The 16,779-nt window shown below is 45.4% G+C and overlaps 1 protein-coding gene across 1 annotated transcript; it reads right to left on the bottom strand.

Annotated features, from left to right (window-relative positions):
• Positions 1–14,846: 14,846 nt before the first annotated feature.
• LOC141152674 (olfactory receptor 1500-like) lies at positions 14,847–15,776 on the bottom strand. The gene has a single exon (XM_073637232.1). It carries the CDS (start codon positions 15,774–15,776, stop codon positions 14,847–14,849), a length of 930 nt encoding a protein of 309 aa, XP_073493333.1.
• Positions 15,777–16,779: the final 1,003 nt, after the last annotated feature.

Here is a 16,779-nt window from a genome sequence, read left to right on the forward strand (position 1 = left end):
TACGGGTCAAGTTATGTTTGCACCCTCTGTAACTGGGATTGTTACGCCCATGCCTTAAAGAAGAAGACATTACTGATGATAGCTACCCTATAAAGTTAATGTCTGACCCATTAATGAGCCTTTAGCCAAACCAGATTCTTGTCCAAAAGGAAAGGACCACCATCTTCAGACAGCTGTTGTCTAGAGATGAGCGTTGTTCTACTCGAACTGTTCGCCAATCTCAAATTCGAGCTGTTTTGGGCGGTGTTCGAGCCGGTCGGCGAACACGAACAATTTGAGAAAAATTCGGCTGTTCGAGGTTATGTTCGATAACTGTTCGTGCACCAAAATCATAACTGGATTTTTTCTCAGTAATGATGAAAATTAATGTTAATACGCAGTTTGAGTGTACAGCGGGGCGGGGGGAGGGGCAGGGGATGGATCTCTGCAGGAACAATGAAGATCTCCATTTTTTTTTCTCTTTCCCGCATTTGCAATGGGGAGGTGCAGTCTGTCAGCCTATCAGCAGCGCACACACGGAGCGAAGTGCTTTTTTTCACACAAGCAAGGGCATGTGTGATTGGCAGTGTATGTCACATGTCCTTGCCCTATAAGACCAAGCCATTTTCCCCGTCGCCACCATTTTCTCACTGCTGCAGCTGCGTGTTAGACGGCACCGCTGTTGCTGTGTGCGCTATACCTTGTTAATTTCAAGCCAATTTTCGCACAAATCTACAGATAGCTTGGGAGTAGGGAATAGTTGTGATTGCAGTCCTTTTAAGGACTAGGTTACAGCATTTCCTACGACTTTTATCAGGGAGGTCTGTGCTCTTAAATAGATAGGTTGTGGGAGTAAAGACTAATTGTAATTGCAGTCCTTTTCAGGACTAGGTTACATCAGTTCCTATCAGTTTTTGCCAGGCAGCTCTGTGCCAGTGCTGTGCAAGTTTTTTTCACAGCATTTGGCTGAATCTAGCAAAGCTAATCCTTTTTGGCCTATTGCAGAGTGTGTTAGTCAGTGGAGTAGCCTATCTGTGTTGCAAGATATACCACCTGTGTATAGAATACCAATTTTTTTACTGCACCTAGTGAAGTAAAATCTTTTGGGCATAGCATCATTCTATTAGTCCATCTATACTGACCTCCATCAGGTTGCAAACTGAATCTAATTTTTTTCTGCATCTAGCTCTGAAAAAATATTTGGCCTTCTAGCAGTGTGTCGGACTTTCTCTATTAGTCCATCTATACTGACCTCCATCAGGTTGCAAATTCAAAATAATTTTTATCTGCATCTACAGTACCTCTGAAAAAATATTTGGGCTTCTAGCTGTGTGTGGGACTTGTTGTATTAGTCCATCTATACTGACCTCCATCAGGTTGCAAACTGAATATATTTTTTTCTGCATCTACCTCTGAAAAAATATTTGGGCTTCTAGCTGTGTGTGGGACTTGTTGTATTAGTCCATCTATACTGACCTCCATCAGGTTGCAAACTGAATATATTTTTTTCTGCATCTACCTCTGAAAAAATATTGGGCTTCTAGCAGTGTGTGGGACTTGTTGTATTAGTCCATCTATACTGACCTCCATCAGGTTGCAAACTGAATATAATTTTTTTCTGCATCTAGCTCTGAAAAAATATTTGGCCTTCTAGTAGTGTGTTGGACTTTCTCTATTAGTCCATCTATACTGACCTCCATCAGGTTGCAAATTCAAAATAATTTTTATCTGCATCTACAGTACCTCTGAAAAAATATTTGGGCTTCTAGCTGTGTGTGGGACTTGTTGTATTAGTCCATCTATACTGACCTCCATCAGGTTGCAAATTGAATATAATTTTTTTCTGCATCTAACCCAGCCAATAGTTTTGGCCTAATACCACAGTTTGGCCACTCAGCTCTGCTCGGTTACCATCCATTGTTTTTTTGTGCAAACAACTCCAGAGTTGTGAATTAGTTAACCACCAAAATGAGTGGAAAAAGGCCTGCTGCTGGTGGAAAGGGGAATAGGCGTGTTGGGAAGGGGAAAAAAGGTTGTGTCCGTGGGGTAGGTGTTAAAGCAACAGTAACATCTGCAGAAGAAAGACCATCTTCCAGCCAAACTAAAATGTCTACTTCTTTTAGCGGACAATGTGATAAGATCCCTTTCTTACGGCCACGCCAATCGCTACAAATTCCAGATGAGGCACAAAAACAGCAGGTGCTTCAACGGATATCAAGTGCTCCTTTAAGTGGGCTCTCCTCCACATCAACTTCAACATCACAAATACTCCAGTCCTCAAAGGTGTCACCCAAATCGCACTTGCTTCCTCACAGCTCCCAAATCTCCAGCTGCCCGTCTGAGTATGAGGTAGAACAGATGGTTGAGTCTGCAGAGCTGTTTACTCATACTATAGCCTGGGAATCAGAGGTCGACTCCAGCGCTTCTGTGAATCCAGACGAGGAAATGATCTGCACTGATGCCCAGAATCTTTATGAGTCGGATCCAGGACCAGACGCAGAAGGTTCTGACCATAATGTAGACCCTCATTCCCAAACTGTAACTCCTGTTGGTGGAGACAATGAGGAAGACGATGATAAGACTCAAATACCTGATTGGAGCGACAACTTTAGTTTTTTGTCAGGGCAGGAACAGGTTGGCTCTGAGGACGACGGGTGTGATAACACACAGGGTGATGATGATGAGGTTGGAGATCCCACTTACTGTCAACCCACAGTCAGCCAAGAGATGAGGTCAGCAGAGGAGGTGGAGGAAGATGCTAGTGACGACGAGGTCAGGTTGCGCCTTCCTGGACAGAGACGTAGTACTGGAAGCACGTCAACAACTGCATCCTCAAACACAACTCTGCCTCTCACCACAAGTCGTGGTGGCTCTTCAGGTCGCATGGGTGCTAAGCCTTGCATAGCCTGGGCATTTTTTCAGATCGATAAAGATGACCCAACTCGTGTTATCTGTAACATTTGTCAGCAAAAGCTAAGTAGAGGCCAAAAAATACATAGTTTGAGTACTTCATGCATGAACCGGCACATGGACATGAAGCATAAGTTGCAGTGGGAAGCTCAGTGTGCTACAATGCGGCCTAGCCGGCCGGGCCAACCACCGTCTGCCATATCTTGTGCATCCGCGGCCTCTTCATCCTCTGTGACTGGGGGGACAGCAGTCACACCTGTTTTGGGGCGCAGACCTGCCACCTCTTTACCCGCAACAGCCAGCGTGATTGGCAGGTCATCATTTTCTTTGGAGGTGGTAACACCAGCTGGTGTTGAGCGCTGTCCGACATCGATAGCACCACCTTTGGATCAAGGCAACCTAACATGTCCGCCTGCATCTTCCTCACAGACCGGCAGTTTGCCGGGGACACCCTTATCAACCCCGTCTAAGCACAATAGCCAGCCCTCGGTCTCTCAGATGTGGACAAGTAAAAGACCATTTCCTCCTAGCCATGAGAAAGCTAAGAGGTTGAATTTCACCATCTGCAAGCTCTTGGCTACAGAAATGCTGCCTTTCCGCCTGGTGGACACAGAGGATTTTCGAGACCTTATGTCCGTCGCAGTGCCCCAGTACCAGATGCCCAGTCGGCACTACTTCTCAAAGAAAGGTGTGCCTGCGCTCCACCAGCATGTCGCACACAACATCACCGCTTCTTTGAGAAATTCTGTGTGTGACAGGGTGCATTTCACCACAGACACTTGGACGAGTAGGCATGGACAGGGGCATTACATGTCGCTGACTGGGCACTGGGTAACTATGGTGACAGCAGGACAAGGGGCTGCTGTCCAAGTCTTGCCGTCCCCACGAGTTGTGCGTCAATCCTCTTTATGTCAAAGTTCCTCCACTGCTTCTGCCTCCTCAACCTCCTCTCGGTCTTCCACCTGCACCCAAAGCCTGTCTGGTCATGCCACAAGCTTTCTAACTGCGCAGAAGGGATCCTGCACACCTCCTTACTATGCTGGCAGTAGGGCTCAACGTCATCAGGCGGTTTTTACTTTGAAATGTCTGGGAAATGTGAGTCACACAGCTGAGGAGTTGTGGTCAGCTCTGGAGAACCAATTTCATGAATGGTTGTCTCCACTGGACCTGAAACCAGGGAAGGCCGTGTGCGACAATGCTGCAAACCTGGGTGCGGCCCTTCGCCGGGGCAATGTCACACACGTGCCTTGTATGGCTCACGTGTTGAACCTGGTTGTCCAGCAATTTTTAGCCCACTATCCCAGACTAGATGGCCTTCTGCAGAGGGCACGGTCGCTGTGTGCTCACTTCCGCCGTTCGCATCCCGCAGCTCAGCGACTTACATCTCTACAGAAGTCGTTGGGCCTGCCACTTCACCGGCTAAAATGCGATGTGCCTACCCGGTGGAATTCAACTCTGCACATGTTGCAGCGACTGTGGCAGCACCGACAAGCCCTGGTGCAATACGTTCTGACGTATAGCCTGGGCCAACGAGATTCAGAGGTGGGGCAAATCACGCTGGAGGAGTGGTCTCAGATCAGGGACCTATGCACCCTTCTGCACAGTTTTGAAATGGCGACGAAGATGTTTAGTGCTGACGATGCCATTATCAGCATGACTATTCCGGTGATTTACATGCTGGAGCACATGTTAAACAGAATTCGGAGTCAGGTGGTGGCACAAGAGGAGGTGGAGGAAGAAGAGGAGGAGGAGTTGTATGCGGAAGGGCTAACATCTGCAAGGTCCAGACGGTCGGCAGCACCAAGGCGGCAGGCATGTGAGGGTGGGGGAGATGGTTTTACCAGGGCGCATGGTAGCAGCCAAACTAGTGAGGAAGGTGCAGGAGCCCAGGAAGAAGTGGAGGACGAACTGATGGAAGACTCATCAGATGAGGGAGACCTTGATCACATTTCTGTTGTGCGAGGTTGGGGGGAGAGGACAGAGGAAGGAAGCATGATTGTTACCTCGCCACCAACACAACAGGGACTTGGTGCTCCTGGATGCGCAACACACATGAGTGCCTTCTTGCTGCACTACCTGCAACATGACCCTCGAATTGTGAGAATTAGAAATAATCCTGACTACTGGGTTGCCACACTGTTAGATCCCCGGTACAAAAGTAAATTTGCAGAAATTATTCCTGCCATAGAAAGGGATGCACGCATGCAGGAGTATCAGCAGAGACTGTTGCAGAATCTTACATGTGCTTTTCCACAAAATACCAGTGGTGCACGTAGTGAATCTCACAGTTCCAACTTGCCAACCGTGGGACCGTCAAGTGTTCAGCACTCAAACCGTAACAGAACCACAGTATCTGCTGGTAACATCAATTTTGCGGAATCATTTCACCACTTTTTTAGCCCATCCTTTGCAAGGCCACAGGAGACAAGAAGTCTGACACATAGTCAAAGCCTAGAGACGATGGTACAGGAGTATCTCCAAGTAAACATTGAAGCCACGACTGTGTCACTGGACGCTTGCTCTTTTTGGGCTTCCAATCTGGATAAATGGCCGGAGCTAGCCACTTACGCCTTGGAGATCTTGTCATGCCCCGCAGCCAGCGTTCTGTCTGAACGTGTGTTCAGCGCTGCTGGTGGTGTGCTGACAGATAAGCGCACGCGGCTCTCCACTGATAATGTAGACAGACTCACGTTCATAAAGATGAACAAATCATGGATCCGAAACGACTTTTCTACCCCTGTGTCATCCTGGGGAGAGTAAAAGCTTGATGATTGTTTAAAATCACCCTACCAACCGTTTTAAGCTTTCAAATTACTAATCATGTTTATCTGTATCTTGACTGGAAAATAATTTGGGCTTTGTAGCAGTGTGCAGCACTGATCCTATTAGGCCATCTATAATAAGCTCCACCAGATTTAAAATTAAAAATAATTTTTAGCTGCATCTAGCCCGGAAAATAATTTTGGGGCTCCGAGATGCGCAAGACACATAAGTGCCTTCTTGCTGCACTACCTGCAGCATGACCCTCATATTGTCAGAATTCGAAGTAATCATGACTACTGGGTTGCCACACTCTTAGATCCCCCAAACTTTTCGATCAACCTTTTCATTTTAATAAAGACCAAAAAAATGGTCATTTTTGAAATTATAAGCATTAGCAGGTTGTTAGAAACTGAAATCAAACAGTTTTCAACTCAAAACTTTATTCTAGGTGATGTTACATTTTCACATAGGACCCCTTGTTCGAAAGGAGCTTCTGAACTCTCTCATCCATTGAATTTGTCAGGTTTTGGATGGTTTCTGCTTCAATTGTTTTGCATGAGGACAGAATACCCTCCCAGAGCTGTTGCTTAGATGTGAACTGCCTCCCGCCATCATAGACACTCCTTTTAATGATGCTCCAAAGGTTCTGAATGGGGTAGAGGTCAGGGGAGCATGGGGGTCACACCATAAGTTTGTCCCCTTTTATGCCCATATCAGCCAGAGATGCAGATGTTTTATGTGCAGCATGAGATGGTGCATTATCATGCAGAAAAATGATCTTGCTGTGAAATACACGGTTCTTCTTCTTGAACCATGGGAGGAAGTGCTGTTTGAGAAAATCCACATACATTATGGAGTTCATCTTTAGCGCCTTCAGGGATCCTAAAGGGGCCGACAATCTCTCTCCCCATGATTCCAGCCCAAAACATTACTCCACCTCCTCCTTGTTGGCGCTGTAGCCGTGTTTGCGTGGGGTGTCCATCAACCAGCCATCTTCCACTCCATCCATCTGGACCATCGAGCGCTGCACGGCACTCATCCGTGAACAAAACAGTTTTGAAATCAGTCTTCATGTAATGTTTGGCCCACTGGAGCCGTTTCTGCTTGTGTGAAGTGGATAGAGGAGGTCGACAGGATGGCGTATGCACAGCTGCAAACCTCTGAAGGACCCTGCATCTTGTTGTTCGGGGGACGTTGGAGGCACCAGCAGCTTCAAAAACTTGTCTGCTGCTATGACAAGGCTTTCTTGCCGCTGCTCTTTTAACCTGACGTAATTGCCTGTAGGAAAGAGTCCTCAATTTGCCCTTATCAGCACGCACACGTGTGTACTGTGAATCAGCTACATACTTCTTGATTGCCAAGACACTTCATCCTGATCATCGCACAATGTTGATTGTAGTCATGCCTTGACCTAAACACTCCACAATTTGTTGCTTCTCAGCAGCCGACACATCCTTTTTCTTTCCCATTTTGGCAGAAAATGTAGGCTGCTTAATAATGTGAGACAGCCTTCTTAAGTAGTCTTGCCTTTCATTGGACACACCTGCCAAACTAATTAGCACAGGTGTCTGCAATTGCTTACAGTGATATAAAGAGCCCTGACACACATCACCATCAATGAGTTTAACTGACAAACAAACAAATTCTTCCCTTATCACTCCTAAACACTTTTTGCATAATAATTTGGAACGCAGTGTACATGTGCTTTTCCACAAAACACCAGTGGTTCACGTAGTGAATCTTACAGTTCTAACTTGCCAACCGTGGTCTGTATGGAATTGTTCAATAAAGGGCCCAAAATTAAGATAACATAGATGGGAGAGGTCTCTATGAATAGGAATTCCTAAGTATTTGATACCCTGTGAGGGCCAGGCAAAGGGAAAGTTGGACTGGATGGAATCCTATATGGATTTAGGGAGGGAGACATCGAGGGCCTCAGACTTCGCTGCATTGATTTTAAAATTTTACCATGTAACAAAGTGATCTATTTCAGCCATAACAGCATGGATGGATATATGTGATTGAGTGATATATACTAGGACATCATCAGCAAATAGAGAGCACTTGTACTCGGTGCCTCCCACCTCAATCCACCTAATATTGGGGTTATGGCGAATTGATGAGAGCAGGTGCTCCGTCACTAGGATGTATAAGAGAGGGGACAGAGGACATCCCTTCCTTGTCCCATTGGTGATTGTGAAAGGTGATGAAAATGTTCTGACGCACCCCCTGGGCCTTGGGACACCCGGAGCCGGACCCTTTTTGGTGGATGCTGGTGGTTGTAGTCTTCGTGGCGGCGACCCGGTTCCGTGGCTTAGGGCGGTCAAACCAGTGGCGGAACTATTTATGTGGATTTGATGTTTAAATGTCCGACTACGCCACCCGTGGATTGCGGTCAGAGTGAACCGCCGCTACAGGGCAGACCGCTGAGGCTGGTGTTGTGGGTGCAGCAGAGCGTAGCATAACTCCCCACGGGAGGAGTATAGCCTCAGGGCAGTGTATGCGGAGGATGGGGGTGATGGTGCAGGGCAGCAGCAGTAACGACACGGAGTCAGTGATGCAGTCCAGGGCCTTTACTCACAGTTCTTATTATCCAGACCACGTCTGCAGGTAACGGCTGCCCACGTCGTACTGTGCTCACCAGGTGAGGGGCTCAGACAACTCCCAGATAACTTTGGAGCACTTCACAGGACCCCCTTTGTGTGTCCTTTGTCTGGCCTTTCTTACCAACACTTCTGTCCGGCTGCCTCGGGCCTCCTCTTGGTAAACTTGGCGCCAGTTTCCCTGACCCTATGTGGTGCCTTCCTAGCGGGTGTAGCGAGGGGCTGCGCCACATAAAATGTCAGAGCCTCCGGTTTCTAGCTGAGGGTCGTTTCCTGCCTCCACTAGTTCGGGGACCGGTCTCCCCCTTTGGCCTGACCCCTCCACGCAGGTGGATTCGGGCGTGCGGTGGCGACTCGCCCGTCCGCACCCCTGGGATCCCTTCATTCCTCGTTCCTGGAGCCTTCTCCGCTCCTCTTCCTTCCTTCTCCCTCTTCCAGGCCTGGGCCTCTGTTACTAGGCCCGCCTCCGGAGCAGAGCTCATGCAGAGCCCCTGCTCCCTGCCACTTCTGCTCAGACTTCTCTGCACTGAACTAAGATGGTGCCCACCTTTTATACTCCCTTCTCAATGCACCCAGGAACTGCTTCCTCCCTGCTCCTGCACTACAGGGTTCCCCTTCCTCAGTGTTCCCTCCCCCCACTCCAGCCAGGGACAGGGACTGTCGTGCCCATCTCAGGGGCATATTGGTCGCCCTGCCCCACGGCAATGTGGTGTAATGCATGCAGGTGTCGGGTCCTGATCCACACTCCATCCTTACCTGAGAGTGAGATATCACACCTCTGGGTGAGGTGCAATACGTCTGTAGCAACCGAGCCCTCAGGGTGCTACAGTTCCATTTATCTTCAGCCTAGGTGACGTATTGCGATACAGGGCCGTGATTTTGGCTATAAAAGGGTCCCCTAGACCCCTACCCCAAGCTTTTTAAGAGAATCATATATGGCGTGCCCGGAGACTCTATGGAATGCTTTCTCAGCATCCAACGAGAGTATCTAATTACAAATTTTTAACTGCATCTAGCCCAGGAAATACTTTGTGCCTAGTAGCAGTGTCTGCTAGTCAGCGGATTATCCCGGCTGTTAAGCAAGCTACACCACCTGTAGTTTAGACACTTAAGTTTTTCAAAGGAAATGCTTCGGGACCATGGGATACTTAGTGAAGAGAATCAGGAGGCACCCCAAGGCATAGGGGCTGGGACTGGCAGTAGGATGCCTTGCGGTGGACAGCCAAGCTCGATCCTTATAAAAGCTTTTTAACTGCAGCAGCTTTAGTGGACGCTACTGGAGCTGGAATTACCGCGGCTGCTGGCATGAGACTTGCCCTCCAATAGATCCTTGTAAATGGATTTAAAGTGTATTCATTCAAATTAGAGAGACAATTTAAATTAAAAAGCTTAGAGCTGCCTCCACAACAGGGGGGCTCGCTCGACCCACCAGCGGACAGGCACCAGTATTGGGAGAGGGGGGCTGGCCGTCAGGGTTCACCGCGGCTCTGGCACAAACCCGGCGACACGGAGGTGGCACGGGCAGGAGCGGACTGGCCGTGTCGGCTTCTCACTTTTTGGATTTTAGAAGGGCATGACATGCCTATATCTGTGTCTCCCCCTCCTTTTACTCCTCCACCTCTTTTATTTTCGCATGACTATATGTACTTGTCACTTTTCCATGTGTTAGTTATGTCTTCTGAGCAGTTTGTCAGCTTTTGGACACCTTTGAAGGTGTTTTCTATGTGTTTCTATGTGTTTTTGTTTGCCTGCCATTGGTTTTAACGGTGTTCGAAGGTGTTCGACGAACAGTTCGACGAACAGTTCGGCGAACACACGGGTGTTCGACGAACCGAACCGAACTCGAACACTACGGGGGTGGCTCAACACTACTGTTGTCCTTCATCAGTACAGAGTTGAGAGACGTTTTTGACCGAGGTCTAGGGTGTATCATTTTCTCTTGAGAAAACCTCCAAGTTGGTGTGTGGAGACATATTGGTCAGGCAATGTTCCCTAGGAAAAAATAGCAAGAAAACATAGTAAGAAATTGCTCCACTTTTGACTGAGCATCAACCAAGTTTTGTACTGACCCTCATACTTTCTATTGAGTCCATACAACACTCTGCTCACATTTATAGAGGTTGTCCACTACTTTTACATTGATGGCTTATCCTTAGAATAGGACATCAATGTCTGATCAGCCGGGGTCTGACACCCGGCACCCCCGCCGATCAGCTGTTATCGGTGGTGGCCGGCAGTACTTACTTGCGGAGCTTGCCGTCTACTTGTAGTGGCTGCTGCGAGGTACTGCACATCTGCCTCCTATTCCATGCATTAGAAGGCCGATGTGTATTACCCAGCAGCAACCACTACAAGTAGACGGCGAGCTCCGCAAGTAAGTACTGCCGGCCGACACCAACACTGATAACAACTGATCTGCGGGGGTGCCGGACGTCAGACCCGGCTGATCAGACATTGATGCCCTATCCTAAGGATAGGCCATCAATGTAAAAGATGTGCACAACCTCTTTAAGGATGGGTTCAGCACTTTCACCTCTTTCTCTAGGTGATTGGTGAGGGGATCAGGACCCAGACCACGATTGACTAAAGCAATGAAAGCAGTGGTTATAACCTATCAAAACTTTATAAAAGTTTACTTATCCTTTAAGACAATCCATTATGAAAGTTACTATATGGAATAACTACATTTTTCGGCATCTGATGTTTTCTCTGATAAGTGCATACTAAGTTTCACGCTGCAATCTTCATTACTTCCTTCATTATTAGACCCATGCAATTGGAGAAAACATCAGATGCCGAAAAATGTAGTTATTCCATATGGTTATAGGAAGTTTCACCCCCAGCAGTTCGACCCCAGCAATTTGCCCCCAGCAGTTCGCCCCCAGGTATAGTTCGCCCCCGCACATTTCGCCCCTATCATTTCGCCCCCAGGAAGATTCGCCCCCGCACATTTCGCACCTGGACTGGGGCGAACTGGGGGCGATATGTGCAGGGGTGAAATGTGCGGGGGCACAACATCCTGGGGGCCAAATGCTGGGGATGAAATGTGCGGGGGCGAAATGTACCCGAGGGCGAATTGCTGGGGGTGAACTGCTGGGGAAGAAACATCCAATTCCTTCTAAATCTATAGGCATGGAGTTAGTGCCGCCTATGCTGCTGTAATAGCTGCCTCTCTTCTGAAAGGTTTACTATAAGATTTTGGAAGTGTCTTTGAGAATTTGAGCATTTATGAGGTCAGACAGTGATGTTGGAGGAATCACTGTTCTAGTTCATCCCAATGGTTTCCAAAGTGTCTTGTTGCGCTGAACTAAGGAACTAAGGTGCCTATGCTAATCCCTGAAAAAACTTCCCCATAACATTATCCCTCTTCCAAAAACTGTACAGCAATCAGTCACGTGGGTAATGTTCTCCTGGCATTTGCCAACGTAGACTTGTCCATTTACACGCCAGATAGTGTGATCCGTCACTGCACAGAACACGTCTCCTCCAGAGTCCAGTGGTGGCGGCTTTACACCACTCCAGCCGACGCTTGGCATTGTGCTTGGTGACATACTCGGCCATGAAGCTCCTGGCGGGGGCAGTGTTTGTGCTTACGGTAATACCAGTTGTGGAGTCAGAAGAGCGGTGGTGACTTTCATGTCCTCTACTCCGGAGCTTTCTTTGACTCTGCTCTGTAACTGTAAGGGGTCTCCACTTCGTTGTTGTGGTTCCTGAATGCTTTCACCTTTCAATAATACCATTCACAGGTGATGGTGGAATATTTTCAAGAGTTCATACTATAAAAATTTACATTTTATTTATTGTATAAAGAAAGATAAGAGTTTTTTTTATCAAAAAACATACAAAAAGGTAAGTGGGTACATTTACTATCACAGTGAAAGAATCCTGGAAAATAGGGCCAAGGATAATACCTGGCTGCAACTGATTTGTCTATAATTAAAGGAGGAAGGTATGACCCTGTTACTAGCAACAACAGCGTCCATATAACAGAAACCAATGCACAAATAATTCTCCATGCTATTAGCTCTGTCATGCAGTGAGTCATCAGTAATTATCCATCAGTTACAGAGAAGATTTGCATATCAATCATGTTAGACCAATATATAAGTTAAGTTATCGAAGGTAAATACCCATTGTTATAGTCCAGGCAATTCATCAACCCAAATCCCCCAACGCGCGTTTCGCATTCGTTGCTTCCTCAAGGGCAATGTATGTTTTTCGTTAAAAAAAAACTCTTTGTTATCTTTTTTGTGCAATAAATGTACATTTTTATTGTGGCATGGACTCTTGTTTTCCTGTTTTGCATATTTAATTGAGCCGCTATTAGCTATGTAGTAGGAGTTCCAACAGTGCAGCAGCAAAATGGTGAATGAATAGTAACAATTTTTATTTATCTATTCTTTGTCATTTCCAGAGGCTATATGTACACACATTAGACATTACTGGGTAATGAATAAGGGCTGCGCCCTCAAGAGTTTCTGATTTTTGGGAAAATAGGGGAAACACAACAGGTAAAAAGCATTTGTTCTGCATGGACCAGACATCTTTTATTTTAAATAGGGTAGTACATATAAAGCTGCAAGAACTCATCATCAGCCAGTATCAGTATTCATACAAATTGAAAGGATTTTTGCTCATTTTAACTTTCTTTTTTTTTTGTTGAAACCTTACTATGGTTTGATATTAGAGTTGGTGTAAATCAATATGGGAGACCCGGTCTAGCGGCCAGATTAGTAGACTATGCCCATTATATAGGAGCCCTGCAAACTGCCTCCTACCTTACAGCTCTTCGTTTGGTTAGTTGACCTGGTACGTCACACACCGCAATGAGGACATTGCGCCAACTGGTTAATCAAAAGAGAGCTGAGTGTAAGAACTGTGCCGGTTCCTGTCCCCTCTGATTCTGGTTCAGCCACTAGGTGGCACCGTGACACTTTTGCTGGTGACGCATGACAGCGACAGTCCTATGTAATACCTGGGACTTTTGGTGCTGCTAGATCAGGAAGCTTAATTGTTTGGATTTAACTGCTCGTTTCTGAGAGTCTTGGGTGCAGCTTCCTGCTATTTAAACCCCTGAGTATCTGACTTCCACTGCCAGTCAATGAGTCTGATTATCTGGTTTGAAGCTCTAGCTTGCTGTGGTGTTGTCTTCCTAATTCTTTCTGACCTCTGCTTGAATTTTGACCTTCTTCTTGCCTTACGATATTTTTCCTAACACAACCTTTTGGCATTGATCCTGTGTGGTAACCCTTCTTGCCTTCAACTTGCTCCACCGGTCAGCAGCTACTCTGCAACCCCAGCCCAGGGTGCCCTGTGTAAGTCCAGATCACTGTACTGGGGTTATAGGGTGAAGGTCAGGGCAATCCCTAGGATCTGGGAATCGGAGTGGCTTACGCTTAGCCTTTCTGTGAAAGCTCTATTAAACACTGCCAGGCTTACACATGCAGTGCCACCATAACACCAGGAATGTCGTCAAGTAAGTAGCTGTGCACAGGTCAACCATGCGGTGGCAACAGGTATGGCAGCTGGACTAGGTCCTGTCAATCGATTTGCACTATCTCTAGTTGATATCACTCTGTCTCTTCAGCCAACACTCTCATCTTTCAAAAATTTAGCGACCAGAATGAGCCTGTTAATTCTACTCACAGATAAACCATGGAGAAGCCATGATTTAACCCTTTTAGATGATCCTTGGTAGTCTTGTTTCCACCTGCAAGCTACATAGCAAATTTTCAGTTGCCTCTGAGCTAGTGGATGGTGATTAGCCGCTATGATGTTGCACTGTACACCATGAAACAACAACAACACAGAAGACATTGTATCGTCATACTGAGCAATGTAGCTGTGAATACATCACCTTGTGAGATAAAACACGTACTAGAAAGCAGCATCAGGAGACTGTATCTCTATCTTTCAAACTCTGCTGCTCCTCCCATCTACAATAGACTCCAATGGCAATAGAGAACCCTGAGGAGGGCATCATTAGGGGGATGAAAGCTGCAAATGGGTGCAGATTATGAAAATAGGTTGCATTGGCACACATGATTAATTCTTTATGTACAGAAAACAGAGATCATATTATGATTTTAGGAATAACCCTTTAAAGATCAGAAATCATCCAGTATAACAAATATGAGGCATCTATGTTTTATATATAATTGTATAATATATACTGTTCATATGTTTTAATTTCTATATTTCACGGTTTAAGCTCTCTTTGCATTGTATTTTCTATAGGGAAAAGTGTCGCAGAGTGCATCTTCTTACAGTCACCACCGTACTTACGAGAGCTTCAATCAGCAAGATATCTTGAGTAAACAGTATTTACTTCATACTGGTTAAACATGAGATACAATTCAGTGTCACACAGTCCGTGTGCTGCTGACATAACACATTCAGAAAAGAGAAAGAAAACACAGGAAGTAAAACAACCAACAATTGAGAGCTTTCCTCCCACACATTACAGCAAGCATATAACTTTACACACTATCGCCATCTGCTGTCTGGTTAGTATAAAGTCCTCCTTTCACTTATAAGTCCTAATCTGTTGTATATGCCAACAAACAGTCCCTAAGTTCTGATGCATTTCTATCATTTTCTATTACATAACAATTGGCTAAATGCTTTCCTTATTTCTCGATTTCTCATACTGTATATAATCGGGTTAATAAATGGAGTGAGCACCACATATAAAAGAGATTTCAGTTTATTCTCGTTAAGGCTGTTGTCCTCTACCGGAAATACGTAGATAGTGATAATAGTACCGTAATAGGTGCAGATTGTGACCAGGTGAGAACTACATGTTGAGAAAGCTTTCTGCCGGCCGGTCGTGGTAGAGATCTTAAGAATTGATATAAAAATACTAATATACGATATGATAACGAATAAAAAAGGAACAACGATGAGGATTAAAGTGAAGATGTAGTCTTCCCATGTGACTAGAGAAGTATCCGAAGAAGATATTTTTAAGACCGGTGCAAAGTCACAGAAAAAGTGGTCCACGACGTTAGAGCTGCAGAACTTCAGCCGAGACAAGGCCACCATTTCACTTGGCATTAGGAGGATTCCCATGGCCCAAGACCAAAATACAAGACGATGACAAAATTTATGGTTCATAACGGAAGAATAACGTAAGGGCTGGCAGATGGCTATGTAACGGTCAAAAGACATAACAGTCAGGACTAAGGACTGAGCAAACACTGAGATACAGTGGAAATAGTACTGGGTGAAGCAACCATTGGTAGATATCTTAGCACCTTCCATCAAGATGATGTACAACATATTAGGGATAATGTTTGTGGTGAACAATACGTCGGCCAAGGCCAAATGCTTCAGGAAAATGAACATAGGAATATCCAGATACTGAACAAGTGAAATGGAAATGATAATCATGGCGTTTCCAAATAATATAACAATATATATGGCTAGGAATAAAAAAAAGAGTAATAGCCTAAAGTTTCTATGAGTCTTGAATCCAAGAAGTAAGAAATCGGAGACAGTGGTTTGATTGTCGCTGCACATGATAGAGGGAATCTGTGATGAAAATCAGACACTTATGGAAAACCTAAATCTACAGAATGATCTGCAGATCACAAGGTCAAAAAAAGATTCCTTTAAGTAACACAACCAGTGTCTTGCTCAGCTCAATGGTTTTACTCAACGTCCAATTGCTCCAATGACTTGAGCATGATCGGCAGATATTGAAGGGCACCCATTTTTCATCCAATTGTCACACCGCGCTGTCGTAACATTTAAGGTTTGAAGCCCAAAAATCGAATCTATAGTCATGAAATACAGATTGAATTCCCAAGATCACAAATGCTAGACTGGTTGTATCACAAACATCTAGCTATAGCAGTTTGCTAAAAATAAGGACAACTTAGAAAATGGTTCATGGAGGAGATAAAATATTGTACTGGGAACAACGGGCAACTAAATTTTACAATTTTAAGACCATCATACACATTAGACTAATGTAAACTGTACCCGCCAATATTGATGGGTTCAGCCAACGGTCTGATGTGTATGAGACGCCGGCCGACTGATGGTCGGGGGAGATGACTATCGTGCATGTCCGAATTCAAACTGTTGATGACATTGTTCTCCTGGAGATCTTTCTCTTGAAGGACACAGGAGCGCTCGGCTGAACTAGCGCTCTTGTGTATGGAGAAGTTGGATGAGATGACTGTCGGACGAGTGATCGGCCAAAACATCAACTATGTAATATGTATGGGCAGCATTACTTAAATTTACTCTTGGCATCTAAAATATCAATATTAAGTGTCATATCTAAGTACCAGAAAAAAACATCTACAAAAAAATTTGAAAACCTTCATTATCCATGACTGCTTTAACCAATGTACAGTGGGGGAAAATAAGTATTTGATCTCTTGCTGTTTTTGTAAGTTTGCCCACTGATAAAGACATGAACAGTCTATAATTTTAAGGGTGGGTTAATTTTAACATTGAGAGATAGAATATCCCCAAAAAAAATCAAGAAAATCACATTGTATAAATTAGATAA

This window comes from Phyllobates terribilis, unplaced genomic scaffold (genome assembly GCF_046119375.1).
Source record: "Phyllobates terribilis strain yellow unplaced genomic scaffold, ASM4611937v1 Scaffold_6__1_contigs__length_29720123, whole genome shotgun sequence".
In the NCBI taxonomy this organism is placed as follows: domain Eukaryota; kingdom Metazoa; phylum Chordata; class Amphibia; order Anura; family Dendrobatidae; genus Phyllobates; species Phyllobates terribilis.